This window comes from Alnus glutinosa, chromosome 7 (assembly GCF_958979055.1).
Source record: "Alnus glutinosa chromosome 7, dhAlnGlut1.1, whole genome shotgun sequence".
Lineage (NCBI taxonomy): Eukaryota > Viridiplantae > Streptophyta > Magnoliopsida > Fagales > Betulaceae > Alnus > Alnus glutinosa.
In genome coordinates this window covers 8220867-8246081 of record NC_084892.1, presented here as the reverse complement: position 1 = coordinate 8246081, position 25215 = coordinate 8220867, and the positions used below count along the sequence as shown (strand labels likewise).

Genomic DNA, 25215 nt, shown 5'->3' with positions numbered 1-25215 from the left:
GGTGGTTGGTGGGTTGTACACGGAGGAGCGATAGGAGTGAGCGAGGGAGTTGAAGAGTGAGTATTAGAATCAAGGGGATGAGTTGGCATTATATCAAATTTAAATTATATATCTTTTTTCTTTTTTTCTTTTTTTTTTTAAACCCTGAATAGGAGAAATAGAGATAAGTTGCTCCCTTGTCTAAGGGTATATATATATTCTCCTTTCAGAGATAGTACTATTGCCAGAATCCGGGACCTTGTTGGTTTTCTATTTGAATAATTTTGCCCCTACTTCCGACCCAGTTGCCTTTAACTTTAACTTTTTAAATGTTTTATAATCATGGAATGTCGTTTTCATGGGAGGTGAAGCTCCATGGCCATTGGTAAGAAGTGTGCAGAGGAAGTACAGCTTTTGTTGGTCGTTTCTACCCACAAAATATGTTTTTATCGGTCGGATGCTTTACAAGTGTACAGGGATAATGATGGCGAAGTGCTTGTTATGACCTGTTACCATGGGCTTACAGAGTTCCAATCTCCAGCCGTGCATTTACAGCATCGAGCAGTAAAGAGTTACTTGGAGGAAAGAAATCAGTGAAAGGGAAAAGAAAAGGAGTACGTACGTACATCAGGTGTGGCAGTGACTTGGGGTTAAATGTATTTTTGTTATTCACTTGCTTGTTCAGTTTTGCCTGATGAATCTGATTTTACTGATACTGCTGATGCTTTGGACGGCCATCGGGTGCTAACTTAAATGCCGGATTCAGGATCCTCTAGAGCCTTTAGATTTTACAGATCTATCTTCTATCTTCAAAAGTTGATGCGGATGTTAAAACCACCATTGAATTTTGATTCAACGATGATTTTAAAAGTCACGTTAATTTTAAGAGGATAAAAAAAGAAAAAAGAAAAAAAAAGTTGGTGTTTAGCATTATTCTGGCGTCTTGGAAACAGGTGGACGTGTACAGATGCCACTAGCATTTTCTTGGGCTATGACAACAGGCCAGGCCTGCATCTGGGCTGACCTATTTTATTAATAAGTTTGTCGGTTGGACCTTGGCCAAGAGAGACGTCAAGGTCCATGTCCTGCGCATTTGTGACCTTTTCCATGAACTTCTCCTTTTTCCTCTTTGTTTTAGGTAAACGAATAAAATAAGTTTTAAATCTTCATTTCTTCCTGCATCTGTTAGAAGTTAACCCCTTCCACCTCTGAAAATAAAAGAATTAGGACCACTAAGTTGTACTTTGTGTTCTTAGATTTAGGGTTTGTTCCTTTTTGCGATTTTAAAACATGTAATTAAAAAACATGATTATTAATGAAATCGCACATTTAGTATGCAAAATCGCAGTGCTGAAAGTAATCCTAGTCGAAATTTCACAAGCCTCAAAGCATGGGCTCTAACTGATGAGGGATGGGGGGTTTGGCCAAGCTAAAGTAGTCTTAACAAACGAAAAGGAAAAGAGAAGAAAAGGCTCAAATTGATCTCATGTGGAAATAGGATAAATGCGTATCAATAGTGTTATTGCAGATATATGTTTTGGATGTTTCTCACCTTGGTTTTCCATCATTTGCTCCAAATCGCCATTAATCTGCCTTAAGTATTCTCTTAAAATTAAATCGTCATTAGTGATTATCATTTTATGGTGTGGGAAATAGATATGAAAAAATAAAAACTAAAAAAAAAAGTCATTAAGTACAAGATATATATTACGAAGGTGGCTGCGGGCTGAATTAAGAGTTGTACCTTACCAGGCTCATCGGGCTGGGCTCAACACCAGTCGTTTGGGCAAGTTGAAGGAACTTGTCTGCTTAACCTATTGAAAAAAAATTAAAAATAAAAAAATAAAAAATAAAAATGAAAGTACTTTTTGGACAGTGGAAACTAAAACGGTGATCGGTGGACAACATTGTTGGGGCCATCACGGTGCCACAGTGAGTTCAACGATCTCTTGATCATTGGTTATGGAAGAAGGACGGATCTAAGATTCTTGGGGTAAAAATTGAACAAGAGGCAAAGTTTAATTATAATAGGCAATCATATAAAGTAATGCTAGAAATTAATTACATTTTTATTTTATAACTATCTCACAATGCTGACATGACAGTCTCAACTAATATTTAAATCAGTCCAATAAAATAAGAATACTGGAACGAGATTGTAACATACAGCATTAATCATCGTATAATATGGCTGCTGCATGCCAGCTGGCCAATCATCCAACCATGTGATTTTGATATAAACTCAACTGTAAATATCCAGATCATGTGTGCAGAAGATGCAAGCTATTGATGATGATTTCTTCATGATTAGTTCAGTCAGGGTGAGTTTGCATTAAATCGTCCTAACATATTATTCAATGCTTCAAAAGATGTTAGCTAGATCAGAAAAAAGACTCCAATTTTTATTTTTTTTTTTTAAAAAAAAAAAAAGGTTAGGGATCCGACCACATTGTCTATAAGTCTTTTCTTTTTTTCTTGCAAGTATAGTAATATATAGTGCATGTTTGTGCTAAAACCTGCGGCAACACCGTGACACTCGCTTGGTTAAAATGCACGCAAGGCGTAGGTTAGCGGGAGGGGGCCACTGTATAAACTGTCAACCTCGTTCACGACTTTATAGAGGCGTGGGCCGATGTTTCTTAAATTCCACTGCTCCGTGTTCCTCTCTCTCTCACTCTCTCTCTCTCTATATATATATATATATATATATATATGAGTAGAAGAAGAGGAAGTGGTCCAAATGATAATGTGTGTACTCTTCGCTGTGTCTTTATTTTGCCTTTTATCATCTTTGCTCATCACATGGTCCCTTAGATGCTGCATTTAGTCGTGGACCCCCTGCAGAGTTGGGCTGATGTTAACGCTGTGGCATAATTTCTAGAGTTTTTTTGGGTGCCCTAAAAACACCCCTTTTTTTTTTGAATTGGGTAGATATATTTTAACCCAATGCATATATATATATATATAAGAGTTTGTGAAGAAAGCTATATATGCACGTTACGTACGTGTACGGTTTTTTACTATTACTATTACCATGTTACTGCTACTGCTAGGAAAATCTTTCTAAGGGTTAGTGTCTCTAAATATCAAGACAACTGAAAAGAACCCCTACTCTTGTTTACTCATCTAAATAATAATAATAATAAATAAAAAAAAAAAAAACACATGCACAAAAAACCATTCTATGTTTCTAACTATATATCATGTGAAGCATACATAACCATCGTGTTTTTTAAGTCAAAAGACATTAACACAACAATTAAAAAAAACAAAACACTTTTCAAAACATAAATATTGTTTTTACATTAGACAGAAATTTCATAGAAATTGGGTTGTATAAAAAATCCTTCAACCCAGTCTCTAAAACTGTTATATATATATATATATATCCCTTGTTCTTGACGTGCATGTGAGAAATACATATTTTTTAATTGCATTAATAGAAAAATGTGTTTCTTACATGCTTAAAGAACACATGACACTTTCAAGCATTGGATTGAAAGAATTCTTACAAACCAGTTTGTAAAAAATTTATGCATCAAAACAAATTTATTCATTTTTTTTTAAAAAAAAAAAAAAAAAAAAACTCTCTAAAACACATTATCAAACAATTTTTATTTATTTATTTTCCTTATTTTCGCCTAGGAAACTAGAATATGATTGAAAAGCTGTCTATTTTTTTCTTTTATTTGACTAAAATGACCTACACTTTGGGATAGTCTGTAGGATCGTACCAACAGAAGAGAAAGGGTAGAAAAGCCTTACAAGTTTCAAGAAGGGGGTAAGTTAACTAAATTAGTGACTCGAAGAAAACGTGCTACTGCAGGTATCTATCACTGCAAAGCCAGTTGCAAAGGTCCTTTATACACATGTACTTATTGTGCATAACACAGCACTCGTATGTCCTCACATAGCATCGTTTTCATCGATGTTTGTCCCCAAAAAAAAAAAAAAAAAAAAAAAAAAAAAAAAAACTCCTTCATTAATACTTTATTCTTGTTATTGCTCTTTTGATGCCTTGCCAATGCCACCACACATAAAAGAACTGAAAACCTCACTGGTATAGGGTTGCTATTTGTCCCTGATCATTTGGAGTTCTGTTATTTTCAAGGTTGAAATTTTTAAGCATTTAATAAAAATAATACGTCTCGTTTTAGAGGATAAATGGATGTCCCTTAAGGGGCAGGAGCCAAGGACCCCCCACCCTAATTTTACAATTTTTGCTTAGTTTTTTTTTAATTAAGTTATATATATAAAAGTTAATTAGGTTTGACTCCAATTAACATTTTTTTTAATTAAGTATATATATGTTCTTAGGCTTCAAAATTATGTTTGACCCTATTGAGGGCCAATTTAGAGAGCGTGCACTCGGGCCGAAAATAAGAAGATCCCAAATTTTGAGCCTATATATATATGACTACCGGTCTTATTAAAAGAGATGATTTTGCACAACTGACGCTGAATTCTACAATACTACCTAGGCAATTGATCTTGTACTCCAAGTTACAATATTGGGCAGTTGGTCATATACCCCAAATTACACTGATAAATTGATCGTATACAGCAGATTAGATTGAACAATTGGTCATGCACCCCAGATCGAATTATGTTGGATAGGCTACCAAGAAATGGCTATGAAGCCTAGAATGGGATATCAGGAAATCGACCAGAATACAGTCTCAAACTAAATTATGTTGACTAATTAATCAGCATACGAGCATAGATATACCATTAATTTGTCAACAATATTGAATGACAAATTACCAAAATATGGCTATAAGCCCTATGATGAACCGCTTAGTGAATGTCCCTTAAGCAAATGTCGTCACATGATCGCTTCCTTAATAGAGGAGAAGTGCCTTAACTAACAAAAGGACATGGTAGCGATCCTGCACTTAAGTAGATATCAAAAGAAGGGAAAACGTACGCAACACCGACTTACTAAACTATATGACCAGATTAATAGTTTCTAATAATATTATAACCATGAGACTATGTGATGTAGCACAAGCACAAAAAATGTATTGTAAGGAAATAACTCAACACACACGATTGGCATCTCACAAAAGAAACATAATAGTCTCAACTCAATGAGGTTTACGAGAAAAAAATTCTCATTATGATAATCATTACTAGTTGTAGTACATCGGTATTTATTAACTACGTCCACTTATTTGAAAAGTTATGTCATATACACTACAAAAAAAAGGCATTTATGGACGGTTTTATTCTAGACGGTTTTAAAAACCGTCTAGAAAAAAAAAATTTGCAGACGGTTTTTTTGAAACCGTCTGTAAAAAATTTATTATGGACGGTTTGATTAAACCGTCCATAAAATTCCAGACGGTTTGACGGTTTTGGATGAAACCGTCTAGAAATTTATAGACGGTTTCATCCAAACCGTTTATAAATATTATTTTTAGAGATAACATTTCAATTCCAGACGGTTTCAAATGAAACCGTCTAGAAATTTTTTTCCTCACCCATGTCATCGATCCGCATGATGCTCCCAAACTTCACCACATCCGTTTGATTTTGTTACCAGCCAAAATCACAACCATCCATTTCATTTGACAACCAAAACAAAATTGTACATAGAAATTATAAACCCAGCTGCCCTGAAACTTCACAACCGGCCATCATCGATGCTCACGGATCTGCAGTAACATTTCAGGGTGAGAGTGAGATCGACCTGATTGGGCGTTGAGGGAGAGATCGACGGTGACAGCTCTGTCCCTCGATCCGAATCCACCGGCTACACGGCCTGCGGTCCACACCGCAGTTCCCTAGCCCACTCTTCCCGGCCGTCCGCCGCATCTCCACCCTCCCCAACTCCCACCCCTCCAAGGTCGTTCGACCTCTGCGTCTTCTTCATTGACGGCGACGGCCCCTCCTGGCCCTACCGCAACAACGCCAACGACTGGATCTACCCTCCCTTCCTCGACGTATATCCCACCAGAGGCAGATTGAGCAGTCCTGCTCAAACCCTAACAAGCTCGAGGCGTCGGCCGGATTCGTTGTTTTGAGTCTTTTGACGCCTTGTTTACTTTTTCATTACATAATTAATTAATAATTATATTAATATAAAGAAAATGGGAACTGAAAGCAGGAAAAAAAAAAGAAAAAAAAAAGAAAAAAAGAAAAAAAAAAGGAGCAAATTTGGACGGTTTGGGACCAAACCGTCCATAATTAGTTATGGACGGTTTTGTGAAACTGTCTAGAATTCCGGACGGTTTTGTCCAAACCGTCCAGAAATTCATTTAGCGACACTATATCCTAGACGATTTTAAACCGTCCATAAAAAACCGTCTGGAATTGATTCCAGACGGTTTTTTTTGCATTTCTGGACGGTTTAAAACCGTCCAGAATTTGCTTTTTTTTTTTTTTTTTTTTTTGTAGTGATAGTATTCAGAAAACTTAAATTACAATGGTGATCCACACAGCCTTATATACACGTTTACTAGTTTACAGTAAAAGGAAAGAACCGTGATACACATAGTAAGAGTCAATTCTTTTGTTGCATATCTTCTTGCAATGCGAGGTAATTTATCTGTTACAATAATTTCCTTCTGTGGCTGATTGTGTCTTGAGCAGCACGGTTGACCTTATAGGGTTGTAATACTTTCCTTGTTTCATTTTCTTTTTGTGATACTTTCCTTCTTTTATTTGCTTCTTCCTTTCTTGTATTCTTTCCCGCTCAAGGCATGATATGTGTGTTGTCGTTGGAGGTACTTGCCACGCAAGGCATGATATGTGTGCTGTCATTGGAGGCACTTGCCATGTATACTTTAACACCCCCCGCAAGATGATGGGAGGTGAATCCACCATCAACTTGGACTTGAGAGTAAGGAACCGAGCTGAGGATAAACCTTTAATTTGCAAAAACATCGGCCACTTGATAATGAGTAGAAATGAACTTGATGAGAATATCACGATTAAGCACATTTTCCCTAACAAAATGATAATCCACCTCAATATGTTTGGTCCGTGCATGGAACACGGGATTAGAGGCCAAAGCTAAGGCACTGATGTTATCACACCAGAGGACAGGAGCAACACGAAGACAGATTTTAATTTCTTTGAATGGCATTCGGAGCTAAAATAGTTCGGTTGTGGTAATGGAAAGAGACCGGTACTCGGTTTCAGTACTGAACCGAAAGACAACAGCCTGCTTATTGGCACTCCAAGATACAAGACAGTTATCTAAGAAGACAACAAACCTAGTGGTAGATTGACGATCGTTAATGAAGCCCGCCTAGACAGAATCACAAAACGCATTCAATTGAATAGGACTTTTGGAGTAGTAGAGACCATGATGAAGAGAACCTTTAAGGTAGCGCAAGACTCACTTAGTTGCAATCCATTGAGTGGTGGAAGGTGCATGCATATGTTGGCACAATTGATTGATAGAGAACGTAATTTCTAGCAGCGTGAGGGTGCAGTATTGAAGTGCTTCTACAACCTGTCTATAAGCGGTTGGATCAGATAATAGCTCACCATCATGTTGTGATAATCGGGAGCCAGAGGGACAAGGAGACTTAGAGGGTTTGGTTCCATCCATGTGTGTCTTGTTGAGTAGTTCCAGGATGTATTAATTTGGTAGAGATGGAGGCCAGGAGGACTATGTGTAACCTGTATGCTAAGGAAAAAGCTTAAGGGACCTAAGTCTTTCAAGGGGCATTCATGTTGCAGCTATGCAATGAGAGAGTGAATCACAGAGGGGTGGGTGTCAGTGATGAGTATATCATCCACATACACCAACATGTATATTTGAACTAATCCATAAATGAAGATGATTAATGAGGTGTCCACTAGAGATCGTTTGAACCCAATGTCAAGTAGAAAGGTAGAAAGTCTTGTGAACCAAGCTCTAGGGGCTTGTTTTAAGCCATAGATAGCTTTATGTAGTTTATAAACTAGCTTAGGATGATGTTTGTCTATAAAGCTGGGAGGCTGCTCCATATGTACCTTTTCAACCTAGAAGCCCTACAATAAAGCATTAGAAACATCCAGTTGTCGAATTTTCCAATCAAAATGGACTACTAGAGCAAGGATGATGCGTATGGTAGAAGGTTTAATGACAGTCCTAAAAGTTTTGATGTAATCAATGCCACTTTATTGATTAAAGCCCTTAGCCACCAACCTTGCTTTGAATCTCTCCACAGTGCCACCATACTTTCATTTTGATTTTGAACACCCACTTATTGCAGATAATATTGTGATGTTTAGGTCTATGATACAAAGACCAAGTTCCATTGGAGATCAAAGCATCATATTCAAGTTGCATAGCCTCCTTCCAGTGTGGGTCAGTGACAACCTTGTGATAGGATGTTGGTTCAATATCATGTAGGGAGGTGTGGAAGAGTTGGAAATAAGAAAAGTCATTGGGGCAAAGAGATCCTGTTCTGGATCGAGTGATCATGGAGTGAGTAGGAAGTTGAGTGGGTGGATCATTGGAAGCTATGGGCAAGTGAGTTTGAGGGGCTAGCTCTGTAGGTAGAGGTGCTGGTTTTGTAGGTTGAGTTGTTGGTTCTGTAGGTTGAGGTGTTGGCATTGAAGAGACCGTTGGATTCTATAGGTTTGTTGTATTCTACACTAAAGAAGCTGCTGGATTACCAGCTGCAAGTGTTAAGGAAGATGCATGAGTTGAGCGTGCTGCAGGGGGTTCAAGAGCAGTAACCAGACCAGGAGACAAAGTTAGATTAACAGGGAGAAAGAGAGGAGCATCACCTTGAGTACTTATCTTGGATGGAAGATGTGAAGTGACTTGATCTTTGGTTGGAAAAAAAAAAGCTTCATTAAAGATGACATGCTTAGACAAAAAAGCTTTGTTAGTAACATGATCCAAACACTTGTAGCCAACATAGTTATATCTAAGAAAGATGCAGGGTTTGGACCTATACTCCAACTTATGTGAGCCATATAGGGTCTTAGGAGAGATAACAAAGGCAGCCAAACACAATTTCTGATAATCTGGTTCACAGTTGTAGAATTTGAAATATGGAGACTTGATTTGAAGTACAGGGGTAGGGAGCCTATTGATAACATAGACAGCAGTGAAGTAGGCATCCACCTAGTATCTATTAGAGAGATAAGAGTTTGCTAGGAGAGTCAAACTCGTTTCAAAGATGTGCTGAAATTTTCTTTCTGCAAGGCCATTTTGTTAGGAGGTATATGGGCAAGACTTTCTGTGGATTATGCCATGTTTGGTTAAGAAGGATTGAAACTGCATTGAGGTATATTCACCCCCTCCATCAGATTGAAGTTGTTTGATTTGAGTTGAAAACTGTTTTTCAACTAATAGTTTGAATTTGACAAAGTTCTCAAACACTTTAGACTTATGATGCAGCGGATAGATCCAAGTGAAGCGAGAAAAATTATCTATAAAGACTACATGATATTTGTATCCACTGACTGATAACACAGGGGATGTCCAAATATCTTTGTGGATTAATTCTAAAGGTTGAGGAGAGACGATTTGAAGCATGAAATGGATGCTTTTTGCTTTTGCCTAATTGGCATGAAATGCAAGTAGATGTTTTATTAAAATGAAAATTTGAAACAGGAAGAGACTTAATTGTCCTTAACAATACGATTGAAAATGTCCAAAGATGGATGTCCTAATCTAAAATGCCATATTAAAGAGGTGGTTCTTATTCCAATCAAAGTTGTAAATGTCTTGGTCCCTTTGTGAAGATTCCTTCTAAGTCGCAGGGGATATAAACCATTTTTACTCCTCTCTTCCAAGAGAGTTGCATTGGTCTGTAAATCCATGACATATAGTAGTGAGTGAGTGTTAGAATGAAGTAGCAAAAATTGTCAAGGCAAAATTTTTAAATAAAAGTAGATTGGCAAAAGCTTAGGGGCAGTGTAAAACATTCTCAAGTTTAAAAGAAGAGATAGTGGTTTGAAAAAAAGTTGAACCAATATTTTCTATCACAAGTCCTGTGCCATTGCCCATTGCTACATCCTCAGCCTGTTGGAAGGGCTGCTGAATTTGAAGATTATCCAGCTGGTTTGTAATATGAGCATTTGCTCCACTATCAGCCAGCCATTGTTGCTCTTCATATGCAGAGTTTGTGTGAGCAACTTTTACTTCTTATTATGTTGGTGGATCCCTTCCCTGAAATGCATAATCCATGTGATGATGACAATCAATAGTTAAATGATTAATCCTATTGCATATTTGGCAAGGAGCATGTGTGCCATTGGGGAAGAAGTGCCCATTGTTTTGCTACAGAGGACTTGGATTTTGCTGCCTGTTAGAGAAGGCACTCCTTTGATTGTGCTGCTGGAAGCCACAATTGTATTGCTGGTTGGGCAAAAAAGGGTTACAGTTATAAGGCTTAAATGAAGGCCTTGGTGAGAATCCATTGCCTGGTTTTGGAATATAGTTTCTTGGTGGAAACTTAAGGGAGAATGGAGCTTTGCCTTTCGAAAATTAGGGATTCATATGCCTGTGGGCAGCAAGAGCAAAGGTTGCAGTATCTGTAGCTCGTTGATGTTTCTGGTTGAGCAGCATTTTGTAGCTGAGCAGCTCATCTTGGAAATCATCAAGACTGATTTGGTCCCTTCAGGTGTGAAATGAGTAGGTTGTGATAAAGCTGGTAAAGGTTGGGTTCAACCCATTAAGAATTGAGGAAATTACCTCTTCATCTGGTATGGAGTTACCTACTGCACATAGTTGATCTGACACGAGCTTGACAGTTTGCAGATACTCAGAACAAGACTTTGATCCTTGAGACAAATTCTATAATTGTTTCTTCAGATGGGATATGCGAGACTTGGATTTTGAGGCAAATTTGGTTGCCAAAGCTATCCAGGCCTGATTGGACGTATACAGCCCATATACTATGGCTAAAACCTTCTTTGATAAAGAGGCAATGATCACGCTTAAGAGGTATTGATCATTTTTTATTCCAAATGCTGAATTTTGGATTAGGAACCTCATGTCCTGGATCATTGGTGATAGTTGTCTGAGGGCACGGTTCTGAACTATCAACGAGACCCAACAGATCATGAGTGCGCAGAATAGGGAGTATCTATGTCAACCAACTGGTGTAATTGCCATTGTCAAGTTTAAGAAGTGAGTTTAAAGTGGTTGTTGGTGGAATGAATGCAGAGGCAGTAAGTGTGTTTGGAGTGGACATTGGTGGAGTAATTGAAGATGAGGGGTTTGTGGTTGCCATGTGAAGGATCGATAGAGATTTGGCGTTGGCCTATTCAAGCTTTAATACCATGAAAAGTTATGTCATATAGTATTTAGAAAACTTAAATTACAATGGTGATCCATATAGCCTTGTATACACATATACTGGTTTACAATAAAAGGAAAGAACCGTGATACACATAGTAAGAATCAATTCCTTTGCTACATATCTTCTTGTACTGCAAGGCAATTACTCTGCTGCATATCTTCTTGTGATGCGAGGTAATTCCTCTGTTACAATAATTTCCCCCTGTGGCTGATTGAGTCTTGAGTAGCACGGTTGACCTTATGGAGTTGTAATATTTTCCTTTCATTTTCTTCTTGTGATACTTTCCTTCTTTCATTTGCTTCTTCCTTTCTTGTATTCTCTTCGGCGCAAGGCATGGTATGTGTGCTGTCATTGGAGGCACTTGCCACGTTGGGCATGATATGTGTGCTATCATTCGAGGCATGCACTTGCCATGTATACTTTAACATTATTCACTAAAATAGAAAGATAAAGAAGATAAGAGTTACTAATTACAAATACTGGATAAACACTAATAAGTACTGCTAGACTACTTATGGAACTAGACTCCTTTGGCAGTACTTTATCTTCTATTGCTGGAATAGAACTCCACCCTCACTTGACTTCTCCTACATATGCTCTTCATAGCCATTGGCAATAACTGAACAGATAGACGAGTATAAGAAAAATGCAGATTATAAAAAAAATGCTAATGCTAATGTAGGTAGTTTTTGGCTCATACTCCGTCGTACTCCCTCACCCTTAGAAAGAACTCGTATCCAGTGAGTTACGGGACTGATAAAGATAATAGAGTGAAAGAAGTTTGAAAATATAGAGGAAAAAGTTTGAATGAAATTGGAAGCTCTTTCATTAATTTTCTGCAGAGGTGTTTGTCACCTTTATATACAACAAGTTTAAGAATAAAAAGTGTAGTCTACAAAATACAGGGGAAGGTGCACCTATCCCTGCTACCGTAAGTCAGTAAAACAGTATGGGAAATCTGAACAGTATGGCATGTCTTGGTATTGGTGGACTTGTACAGATCTGAACAGTATGGGCATCTGCAACTCTGCAAGATGAAGCTTGAGGATCAAAACTTGGGCAGTCTTGACAGCATGTCTTAGGCAGTGAGTATGGAGTCTTGTGCAGCAGAATTGGAGTGTAAAGTGTGGTCAGTACGAGCTGAGTTTGGTGAGGGATGTACTGTATTGTCAACTGGTTTAACAGCCTCACTCAAGCTGAGTGGGGATGAAATCACAAACAGCTTGAACTTGAGAAGCAGAAACCGATCAGTGGAGAGGCCTTTGGTGAAAATATCAGCAACTTGGTCATGAGTGGAGATGAATTTAATTGAAATATCTCTGTTTAAGACCTTTTCTCGAACAAAATGATAGTCTACTTCAATATGTTTAGTTCGGGCATGATAAATTGGGTTGGATGCTAGTGCCAATGCACTAATGTTATCACACCAAATGATTGGAGTAGAAAATAAAGGGACTTGGATATCATGAAACAACATTCTTAGCCAGAACATTTCAGCAGTAGCAATTGCAAGGGATCGATATTCAGCCTCTGTGCTACTTCTAGATACAATAGGTTGCTTTTTAGCACTCCAAGAAATGAGATTGGATCCAAGAAAGATAGCAAAACCTGAGGTAGATCTCCTGTCATCGGGACTTCCAGCCCAGTCACTGTCACAATAGGCAGAGAGTTGCAAATTTCCTTTGGAGAAAAAGATGCCTTGGTCTACAGAGGATTTAAGGTAACGAAGAACTCTCTTTGCAGCAGTTAAATGGACAGTGGTAGGAGCATGAAGGTGTTGGCATAATTGATTAACAGAGAAGGAGATTTCTGGACGTGTTAAGGTGCAATATTGCAAAGAGCCAACTATGTGTCTGTATTCGGTAGGATTGGGGAGAGGATCACCATCAAAGGAAGAGAGCTTGGATCCGGAAGAGCATGGAGATCGAGCTGGCTTGGCACACTCCATGTGATTCCGAGTAAGCAAGTCAGAAATGTATTTTGCTTGGCAAAGATGTAAGCCTTCTTTGGTGCGTGTAACCTGAATTCCCAAAAAGTAATGCAGAGGACCAAGATCTTTGAGTGGGAATTCATGTTGCAGCCGAGTGATCACAGCAGTGATGAGAGCATTGTCGGGTCCTGTGATGATAATATCATCGACATAGACCAACATATGTATAAGTGTTGAACCCGAGAACAAAGTGAACAAATAACTATCCACAAGGGAAGCTGTAAATCCAAGTTCCAATAAGAAAGAAGAAAGGCGATGAAACCAAGCTCTAGGAGCTTGTTTCAAGCCATAGAGAGCCTTGTGAAGTTTACAAACAAAGTCCGGATGGTGTTTATCAATGAAACCCTTTGGTTGTTCCATGAAAACAGTTTCAGCTAAGGATCCATGCAAGAATGCATTAGACACATCAAGTTGTCTAATGCTCCAATGAAATTGTACTGCCAAGGAAAGCAACACCCGAATGGTGGAGGGTTTTATTACGGGACTAAAGGTTTCATTGTAATCTATGCCACATTGCTGTTCATAACCTTTAGCCACTAGCCTTGCTTTGAATCTGTCTATTGTTCCATCTGACTTGTGCTTGATCCGATAGACCCATTTGTTGGAAATAATGTGTTGGTGTGGTGGTTTGGGACATAAAGTCCAAGTTCCATTAGATTGTAAAGCTTGTAGCTCTTCAACCATTGCTTGCTGCCATCTTGGATCTTTGGAAGCCTTAGTATAGCAACTTGGTTCTGTATCTTGAAGTGTACTGGGAAAGATTTTTGGAGGATACTTGGGGGTGTAGAAAAGTTGGTAATCTGGAAATGCCTTAGGTTTGAGAGAATTGGTACGTGACCTTGTAGTCATAGGGTGACAAGTATGAGGTTCACTAGGTGGAGATGGAGCAACTATGGAAGTAGTGTTAGTTGGTAATGCAGGGGCTGTGAGGGTAGAGGGCAATGCAGATGCAGATGAGGAATTGGGAGAGGTATCAGGAATTGGATGATGAGGAAGTGATGGTGATATGGTAGGGGTGTCATGTGGCTGAGATGTATGAGAGGGGTTAGTAGCAAGAGATGAAGTGGGAAATTGAGCATAAGTCATGGGAATACTAACTGGGAGTGCAGAGGACATACCATCCGAGGCATTGATCTTGGAAGGCAAAGGAGAGTTGGATTGATCTTTGGCAGGAAAAGTAGCTTCATCAAAGACAACATGCCGTGAGAGATAAACCTTGTTAGTGATCGGATCAAGGCACTTGTAACCTGCAAAATTATAACCAATGAAGATGCATGGTTTGGACCGGAACTGCAATTTGTGGAGACCAAGGGGACGCAACAAAGGAAAACATTTACATCCAAACACCTTTAAATGTTGATAATCTGGTTCCTTATGATAAAGTTGAAAGAAAGGAGAGGTGTGATCAAGAACTGGACTTGGCAGCCTATTTATAAGGTGGACAGCAGTGAGAAAAGCTTCCAACCAGTAGCGATTTGGAAGATAAGAATAAGCTAACAAGGTTAGTCCAATCTCAAGTATATGACGTAATTTTCTTTCAGCTAAACCATTTTGTTGAGAGGTGTAGGGACAAGATTTTCTAAGAGCAATTCCATTGTTAGCAAGGAAGGTTTGGAAGCGATGAGACATGAATTCTCCCCCACCATCTGATTGAAGTTGCTTGATGGAGGAAGAAAATTGATTTTCAACAAGAAGTTTGAATTTTACAAAACAATCATAAACATCAGATTTGGTGTGCAATGGATAAAGCCATGAAAATCTAGAGAAATCATCCACAAAGATTACATAGTATTTGTATCCACTGATTGAGATTGCCGGTGAGGTCCAAATATCTGTATGGATAAGATGTAATGGAGTGTTTGTGCGTCGGTTTTAGGCAGAAAATGGTAAATGTTTGCTTTTGCCCAATTGACAGGATTCACAAACTAACATTTCATTAGATGCTGAGGAGATAACTGGAAGATGAGAAGATTTAACAACCCGTGATACAATATCAGTAGCAGGGTGTCCTAATCTATAATGCCAGATTAAATGAGATGTTCTAATTCCTATCAAGGCCACTGCAGCATGTTGTGCTTTGAGAGAACTTCTTTTGAAGCGCAAAGGGTAGAGACCATTCTCACTCTTGCCCGCCAGGAGGATTGCCTTGGTGCGTTTGTCCTTCACAAAAAAATGAGAATCAGAAAGAATAAAAAAGCAGTCAATGTCTTTGCAAAAACGTTGAATGGACAAGAGTTGAGCAGAAGCTTTTGGACAATGAAGAACATTGTTTAATTTAAAGACAGATTTAGAGGTGTGAACAAGAGTTGAACCAGAGTTGTTGATGGTAAGGCCTGATTCATTGCCGACAGCTACAGTCTCTGTACCTTCGAATGGTTGCTGGATGCTGAGAGTTTCCAGGTCATTAGTGATGTGAGCATTTGCCCCACTGTCAGCAAACCACTCCGAGTCATCAAAGTTGGTGTTCTGAGCTATCATAGCAGCTAGTTGTGAGGGAGGATGTCGGCCTTGGTATGCATGGTCCATGCGGTGGTAACAATCAAAAGCTTGATGACTAATTTTCCCACATATCTGACAAGGAGCACGAAGAAGAGGTTTGTTGGCAGGTTGATTTGGAGCAGAGTGTTGCTGAGGTTGTGTCAAATTTGAGAATGGTTTAGAAGAGAAACCATTTGAGGACTGGTAGGGGCCTTTGTACTGAGGTGATGTTCCCCTGTGATGTTGAAAAGATCCACCATTAGGAGGCTGTGACGGGCCTCTGGAAGGATACCTTTGAAATTGTTGCTTGGGCTTGAGGAAGTGCTGCTGTCGAGTGCCTGACTTGGGAGTACCTGGTTTGTGAGAAAATAGAGCAAAAGTAGAAGTGTCAGGGGCTGCAAGCTGTTGCTGATTCAGCAACATTTCATGGCTAAGAAGCTCATTTTGAAAATCATCAAAGTAAGTCTTGTCTCGAGAGAGTAAAAGTGTGAAGGTAGTGATAAAAGCATTGAAGGTGGGGTTGAGTCCACTCATAATAAAGTTGATGAGATCATCATCATCAATTGGTTTGCCGATAACAGCAAGTTGGTCAGCCAAAGATTTTGCATCAGTGATGTATTCTGAGCATGTCTTGGAGTCTTGGCGCAAGCATTGAAGTTGTCGCTTGATATGAGAGATACGAGACTGTGACTGTGAAGCAAATTTGTTTTGCAGAGCAACCCAAATTAGTCTGGAGGTATCCAAGCCATAGACTTGGGATAACACCTTCTCAGAGAGTGTAGAGATGATCCAGCTTAGCAAAAACTGGTCCTTCCTAATCCATAAGGTATAATTTGGATTAGAGACATTCTGTCCATTTTCATCAGACAGAAGTTGTGGAGGGCAAGTTTCCTCTCCATCAATAAATCCCATAAGGTCATTGCTCCGAATGACAGGGACAACACGAGACAGCCATGAGATGTAGTTTGGTCCTTCTAATTTCAAGGAGATTGGTTGAGTGAAGTTGGGAAAGAAGACAGCTAAGGGAGTGGGAGAATTTGCTGAGGAATCTGCTGAATCCATTGAAGAGAATTTGAGTGAAGAGAGGATCTTGGGATGGCGTTGGCCTTCTAATGCTCTGATACCATGAAAGAAGTTTGAAAATATAGAGGAAAAAGTTTGAATGAAATTGGAAGCTCTTTCATTAATTTTCTGCAGAGGTGTTTGTCACCTTTATATACAACAAGTTTAAGAATAAAAAGTGTAGTCTACAAAATACAGGGGAAGGTGCACCTATCCCTGCTACCGTAAGTCAGTAAAACAGTATGGGAAATCTGAACAGTATGGCATGTCTTGGTATTGGTGGACTTGTACAGATCTGAACAGTATGGGCATCTGCAACTCTGCAAGATGAAGCTTGAGGATCAAAACTTGGGCAGTCTTGACAGCATGTCTTAGGCAGTGAGTATGGAGTCTTGTGCAGCAGAATTGGAGTGTAAAGTGTGGTCAGTACGAGCTGAGTTTGGTGAGGGATGTACTGTATTGTCAACTGGTTTAACATAGAGGTCTCGATTCAATCGTTGAAATTCTCCTCTTTGGAACCAACAATAGTTTGAGAGTGAGCGATTTTTCCATTTAACCAAAATATTTTGGTTTAATTTGAGCGCCTTTTATTTATCTATATATTTCTCACCCATATGGATTCCCTCATGTTTAACTGCAAAAACTTATGCCCCTCGTTTTCTTTTTTCTTTTTTTGCAAGCGTGGTGATCACCTCGGTAGCCATTGATCCGTCAGATTAGCATTAGTGCTGGGTTTGACTCCCCGACCCATCAATAACTCGGATTCAAATTCAAAAAAACCCCCCAACAGAGTTTTATTAAAATTAGACTTGACCCTTCATTCATATTTTGGCTCACCAAATGGGAAATCCTCGTTCATGGGCTTATCTAGATAAAAGCTGTGGAGAGAGAGTTCCTGAATTTGGTTTAGAAACAAATTAATTATCCATCTAACTCTTTGCTAGCTAGTTTTTGAATTAAAACAAAAATTGCCCATTGATCTAAATGCTGAGGTGACCCCAAATTAAACCTCCTATTCGTAATTAGTATCTAGCTGTTTAATCACATTACTACAACATATGCTAGAAGTTACTATAAATTGTCGTGGGCTTTCTTGAGACGATGTCTGCTTCACGAAACATACACCTTTTGTTCGATCAATTCTTAAAAAGTCCAAATTATACATTAATTGTCTGTTATTAATTAGCGTACGTAGGGAAACATGTAGATATCATTATTTCAACTTTGGGTAATGCCAGGTTTAAATATGATGTTTTCTAATTAATGGTGGACGTATTTCAATATGCCTCAAATTATGTTAGGTACAATAAATGACAACGAATTAAGGCAAATATTCCTATGACTAATCTACTACATGAATGGCTTAACGTGATGACATGCATGAGTTTTGTTTCGCTGCAACTGAATTAGCAGCTTAATTGAAATGATGGATGAAATAATACTTGGAAATTAATGGTACTCATTGGAATGACATGTTATTTATTTGTTTTCGAGAATGACTATATATATAGTGACTCAACTAAGAAAACCCATATATATATATATATATATATGTAACAGCTATTTGAATTTCGAAGAAATTAACAACAAATAAAACTGCATTAATATTGCAGAAATAGGTTCATTTTGCTTCAAGTAGCTATTCATAAAGGCACTTTGAATCGGAACAACATTATGATTTCTGAGTTAAACTTCATGGACTTTTTTATTCAATTCATGCAATTTCCGTACCTGCTAGCTCTACCATGTTCACCTGGAAATTGTTCTTCTCTTTGTTACTTTCCTGTGACGAAATCCATGTTGGGAAACATGAAATTCCTTTCATGTTGCTCCTTAACAAACAAAAAGATCAGGGAATTGAAGCAATCTATAGAGCAGATCGATTTCCTTAATAGAAATTAAGACTGTTAAGACAAATTAAACTCATCCACAAATAAATCAAGTCAATAACAAAGTTGTAGACTCTTCATAATTAAATGAGTGCTTTCTCCGTATTCTGAAAGGTATTCATTGAGTCGTTTCAATTATTGTCTAAAACTCTGACCACTTCTGCTACCACAATAATAGACATGCAGATTAAAAAAGTGGACAGATCCATCAGTACTAAGTATCGCCTAAGTGTTTCCAACAAGAGAATGCCCTCTTCTTCTCTAGAGTAGAATCTCTAAATTTCATAGCTCCACTCACCTAAAACTAATCACTTCAAATCTCTCTCTCTCTCTCTCTCTGAGACATAATAAAAGCAAGGTACAAAAAGATGGCAGTCTAGCAAACTACCATGTTCCTATGTTCGTGTCTTTTAGAGGGCAAAGAAGGACACATCCTTTTCGGAGGGGTTGGTTTTGCCATTTCAAAGCAATGAAAGCGTTGGACTGCTAGCTGCCTCTGAATCTTGAAAATTTGTGTTATATTTAGACACAGCCACAGAGACGTGGCCCATGCGTTCCTACGTGTAGACCCTCATCAACTTTTAGTAATCACTCAAGTCATCACCTTTTATTTTTTGTTTTTGAATGATCTCATTTTCATTCCACTACTCCAACATGTTGTGTCGTCTTATTCTCACATCGCAGTTACCATTTATTTTCAACTTTAATTTGTGCTTTACAACCCAGGTCTCAACATCCTCAACCCCATATGATCCGAATAGGATGGAGCATTATAAGCTACTATGAAATCTCTATCTGTTTTAACGAGTGAAGTTTGACACGTAAAATATTTAATTGAAATTGAGTGAATTGTAGAGTCAGATTTTAACCATGACTTTTACCCTGATACAATATTAAATCATACGTATTCAAAATATTAAAAAAAATTAACTATTTAATTTATGTTCTAACATATTTAAAGAGAATATATAATATCGTGACCGTTCGTCTGCCCTAGGTTTCATGGCTGGAGTATGAACAACCAGACACACATATAAACAGATCGATCTCTCTCTCTCTCTCTCTCTCTCTCGATCTCTCTCTCGATCTCTCACACACACACGGACGCGCAGACACATCCTTGCTCAGAAATTCGTGAATAGTAAAAGTAGAATAATATATGCATTAATTTTGAACATTGGCAAGCAATGGGCGATCGACCCCGCTGATGCCATGGAAAACATCACATTATCGATCTCTCTGCATAAATAAGCTTTAATTATCACCTGATCTTTCTTATATATCTCTCTGCTGCTTCACTGAAACAAATCCCACCTCCCTCTTCACTCCACCTGTCTAGACAAGATATATAGATCTACGCACACGTGTGTACAGACAGACTTCATGCCCACCCAACAGACACCATATATTCCTCACACGTGTGAAATACTCAGAAGGCAGAAATAGAGATTGCACTGCACAGTTTTTACCATGTGTTCCTTTCAAGATTCAATGAATTTTAACAAGAAATTGCAAGCGGTAAATTCTCCCAGTTAGCATTTTGAAAACACTTGGCTTCCTTGAGAGATTCGAAACTATGTAGTTTTCTGCTTTCAAAAACAAGAAAAAGTGTTCTAACCTAAAGAAAGATGCCTTACAAATCGAAAACTAAGGGTCAAAGAGTCTTAACATGAAGAACATGCTGTCTCACATTCAAATCATTTCATGTACATATTAAATCATGCATACTAAAATTACGATCGATGTTAATATATAGAAAATAGTAATGGGCTTCCTCAGAATTGCCTCATTTGCACATCAAAAGATTCCCAGCTCAGCTCGATCTAATCTCAAGTTCTTCTTTAATTACGATGTAGTCGAATTACAAGTACTAGCTAGAGATGAAGATCCAAACTCACATGGTCTTGCACGCTAGTCTTCGCTTCGTAAACATACCTGCTTTGAGAAGTACTAGACCCACCGACCTGCGAGCTGGGCTTTAACTCATCGCCGGAAAACAACGGCAAGGGGTGCAACGAACGGTCACGATCAAAAGTAGGGTTAGTACTCTGGACGGCAGGGATTCGCCACAAGGCCAAAGGACTCCCGTTTATAGGCGCAGGCTGAGAGAAAGAGCTCTGGCTTCCATAATACCTACCATTACCAGCAATGGCGCCGTTAGAAGAAGAACTACTAGTGTTCCACGATGGATAACTCATAGCCGGCAGTGGAGCCGAGCCGAGCCGGTAATTCATAAGCCCATACACGTGCGCATCGGAGAGGCTACTATGCACCATGGCCGACTGTAGGTGCGCGCGTTTTGCATGCTGGCGTTCCCTTTTGTGTGCGTTTTGGTGACCGCCTAAGGCTTGAGAGGTAGGGAAGTTTCGACAGCAGTAATGGCACTCAAATCTCCTGTTACTCTCCCCGTTCTCGTTGCTTTCCTTTGCAACATCCTCGCACGCGTTGGTCTCAGCCGACTCGGACTCGTCGGCGGCTCCACCACCGTGGTTGTTGTCGCCGCAGCCGAATTCTATGCCGAAAAGCCGAATGCCCTTTTCTTTAACCGGCGCGGGGCGGATGAAGGGGAGCTGAGAGAAAGACTCGACGTTCATGAAGTCGTGGGTCTCTCTCTCAGCTTTGTCCATGGCAGAAGTCATGGCACAAAGAGGAAGAAGAGAGGGAGAGTTGGAGGAGAATGAGAGAGAGAGAGAGAGAGAGAGAGAGGATGTGTTGTTGGTGGGTCCTATAAAGGGAGGGGGAGGGGTCTGATTTTAAGGCAATTGGCGCTGAACCATCTGAGAGTGAAGCCTGACAAGGCCCTCAAGTTTGAGAGTGTCTTTGCCTTCTCAAAGTACCACCCCTTGCATCCTTGCACTTATTTTTTGGTTTGACATGGAAAATTCTTTGCACAATTTACGTAATTGCACCTATACTTCCATAATATTGCATCTACGGCCCTGTGAGAGGGGAGCTAGAGATCGAAAGACTACCATCTATCAACAACAATAATAATGATAAGTCTTCAATAATGAGAGAGATGTTTCTCTCTATTAACTAAATGTTTATAACTTGTCATTCGAAAAAAAAAAAACATGGAAATTCTCTTATTAAATTACGTGTGACGTTTAATCTCATCTTGTGAATTAAGTTGAGTACTCTAGCTAGCATGTAAAATATGTCGTCCCATATATATATATTAGGAGAATTTTGTGTAGGATTATTTTTTAGTATATATACATCAAATTGATATTTCACCACTATTATACTGTATTAACGTTGCAGTGTCAATTCAAATGTGAATAAATAAAATAAAAAATAATAATGAATTGGCAATATTGCTGCGTCAACATAATGGGATACTTATGAAATATATGGTGTTTTTTTTTCTTTTGTTTTTTTCTTCTTTTTTTAAATTTTTTTTTTAATATATATATGGTATTGTTTTATGGATTTGACTTTTAAGTGCCGTAAATAAACTACATCATGTGTTGTAGCTTTTTTCATGATCGAAATTTAACTTAAAAAAATAAAAAATACTCTCTCAAAACACATTAATTAACAAATATGCCTTTGTTAACATTTGTTAGAATTAATATTAATAAAATAAACAAATTTTTATCGGTTTAAACTTTTTGAATAAGTAGTGATTTAACATGATATCAAAGTAAACAATCTTGAATTTGAACCTTGTCTCCATCAATTCAGCTCTACATTAATTAAATATTTAACGTGTTGAGAGCTTAAGTTCACAATTGAAAGAAAGTATTAAAATATTTATTAAATATATAATTAAAACTAACCATTTTCTATAGGAAGGTATACCCACTGACGTACGCTATATCCGCAAGTGAATATTGGCAAGAAAGTTAACGCTTGATGCCAAAGTTAGAGACTCTGATATAGGCAGTTGCCCCAGCAAATAAATAACGAATTTACAAAATTAACTGTGCATGGCTGTTTTTGTAGTACAACAAATAAGGACATGCCACCCTAGCGTGGTAGGCCTCCATCAACTGCTATGCTCCAACACTACGAATATATATATATATATATATATATATATATATATATATATATATATATATATATGCTAATACTTACCCAAAAGAAAAAAGAAAGAAAAAAAAAAAAAACTTGCTATAATCAAGTGGGTCGAAAAAATAGAAATCCGGAAATGAAAAGTATTGCTATTTTCGTGATCGATGTCTCCCTTCTAATAAATCTTTAACACAGAGCAATAGATATCGCTGAAAACATAGGTTGGAATTTAATTATATGGCCCTTCTACCAGCATTTTCAGATTATTTATGCATATTTTTCTTCTTTCTTATTGTGTACAACACATTTTTTCTACGAAAATTCCTTTAGTATATAGTCACTATGATATGATGAATATAACAATATATATTATGTTATTACTGCAAGAAGTGACAACTTCCTGGAGTTGCGAGGACACATTGTAGAAGACTAGAAGGGCAGTCATCAATTATGATCAAGTTAACACTTCGAGCATAATTGCAAATTCATTTCCAAATTTCTCTCTCTCTCTCTCTCTCTCTCTCTCTCTCTCTCTCTCTCTCTCTCTCTCTCTCTCTCTCTCTCTCTCTCTCTCTCTCTCTCTCTCTCTCTCTCTCTCTCTCTCTCTCTCTCTCAGTTTCCAAATTTCAGGGGCCCTCCCTCTCTCTCTCTCTCTCACAGAACTTTTCTTCTCTTTTTAAGGACATGCAATTATATATATATTACATCAACATTATATATGACATGCGTTTGATTTGAGTGTAACGTCAATTACGGTCATAAAGTTCATGGAATCGATCACTTTGTGTTCAAGTTGAACAAAAAAAAAAAAAAAACCTGCTGTCTATGCTCCTTTTGATAGTTACAAGTTTAATTATGTAATCATGATTGCTTTGCGCCTTTGCACATTTTTTTTTTAATTTTTTTAATTATCTAGGTTAGATACCCGCATTGAGCTATATGAATGAGGTTACAAGAAATTAAAGTTAGAAAATCCTCGCCAAAAGGTACGTACGTGATCGACACTATATTATAGTACATGGACATATAATTGGATATCGAGAGGCCTGAGAGGGCCCTTTCACCATAAAGCACAAATGGCCCCCAAAGGTATGAAGAATCACAGTGCATTAAGAACTCGATCACCTAACATTCTGATGGCTAACAGTTCAGCCAGCTGTTAGGACTCGAGTGCACTTTTATATAAAATAAAAATAAAAATAAAAATAAAATCACTAAGCAACCGATTCTCCTTTTATCATCAGTTTAGCTAACCGAACGCACACACTATGCTTCCCAGCCCTCCTAACAGATTGAGGGATATAATCTCCATGTCTAGTAACAACTTCTTGGTGAGAGTCCATTGAACTCTATGGGGACGTCGACCTATATAAGGAGCAGATGTACTGTGAACCTCACAAATATGCAACCGTACTCTTAGTTAAACTATGCCAAAATACACTTTAATTCACACTATTAATCTTTTGCAAACTTGAGCGTCGGAATAGCTTCACTGGATCTGCCCCCTACTAAACCCTTTTAACCCTTTCTCTATTTTTGTAGAACTAGAAATGTGCAACTGTTGTACAAGAGACAAGAAACATGCATGGAGTAGGTTCCACGTGGAACCCATGCGGTAAGACCCACCACGTGGGACCTACCCATGTCTCTTAAAACCTGCACAACGATTGTGCAGGAATCATGTCTCTTGTAGAACTTCTCCCTAAAAGGCTGTCTTGAGGTCAGTGTAGGTGCTATTGTACCAACATATATCATGTAAGGATTAATTCGTGACAATTAAGCTGACAGGACCTATAGTAATTGCACGATACATCATGTAATAATTTTCTCTTACCTAAGGAAAAATTGAAGAAGTAATAAATCCACTGGACAAGAATTATCAAGACTAGTATTGATCATTAATTAATTGTCGATCATACTCAACACGACGGTCGCCACCAACAACATTATTGTTATATGTTCTATCAAATTAAAGATAGTACTAGACGACATCTTATTATTTTTTTTTATATATCTCTTATATATGCTGTTTATTTTAAATTAAAATCAACATATATAACAATTAAAACGATATAAATAATACAGATGAGAGATTAAGTACATATCGATCAAATGTGAAAATAATCCAAAAATCCCCTTCATGTTGTTATTGGCTTGAAAGTGCACCGGATAAGGAAGTTAATTAAGTTCATGACACTCTTTTTTTCCCCTACACATCTATCTCTTCTCTAATCGCATGAACGTGTAAGTTGTAAAAGACTTGAGCAAGAAAAAGAGAATTGACTTCGTTGGTAACTCTCTCTCTCTCTCTCTCTCTCTCTCTCTCTCTCTCTCCAGGACCAGGGTACTAATTGTTGGCGTTGGTTCTTTATAGCTGTGTTGGCTGTTTATATCAGTTGCAGGGATTCTGCAAAGTGGTCCTAAAATAATGTTAACAGGATAACACAAATGAGAAAGAGCAAGTAATCATCACCCTCTCTCTCTCTCTCTCTCTCTCTCTCTCTCTCTCCTCCTCTGAGTAACAAAGTACAACCGCTTC

The 25215-nt window shown here is 38.2% G+C and overlaps 1 protein-coding gene across 1 annotated transcript; it reads right to left on the bottom strand.

Moving 5' to 3' along the window:
• Positions 1 to 20320: 20320 nt before the first annotated feature.
• LOC133873771 (zinc finger protein 8) lies at positions 20321 to 21482 on the bottom strand. Its single transcript, XM_062311525.1, has one exon. The coding sequence runs from the start codon at positions 21293 to 21295 to the stop codon at positions 20531 to 20533; it is 765 nt and encodes a 254-aa protein (XP_062167509.1). The 5' UTR covers positions 21296 to 21482; the 3' UTR covers positions 20321 to 20530.
• Positions 21483 to 25215: the final 3733 nt, after the last annotated feature.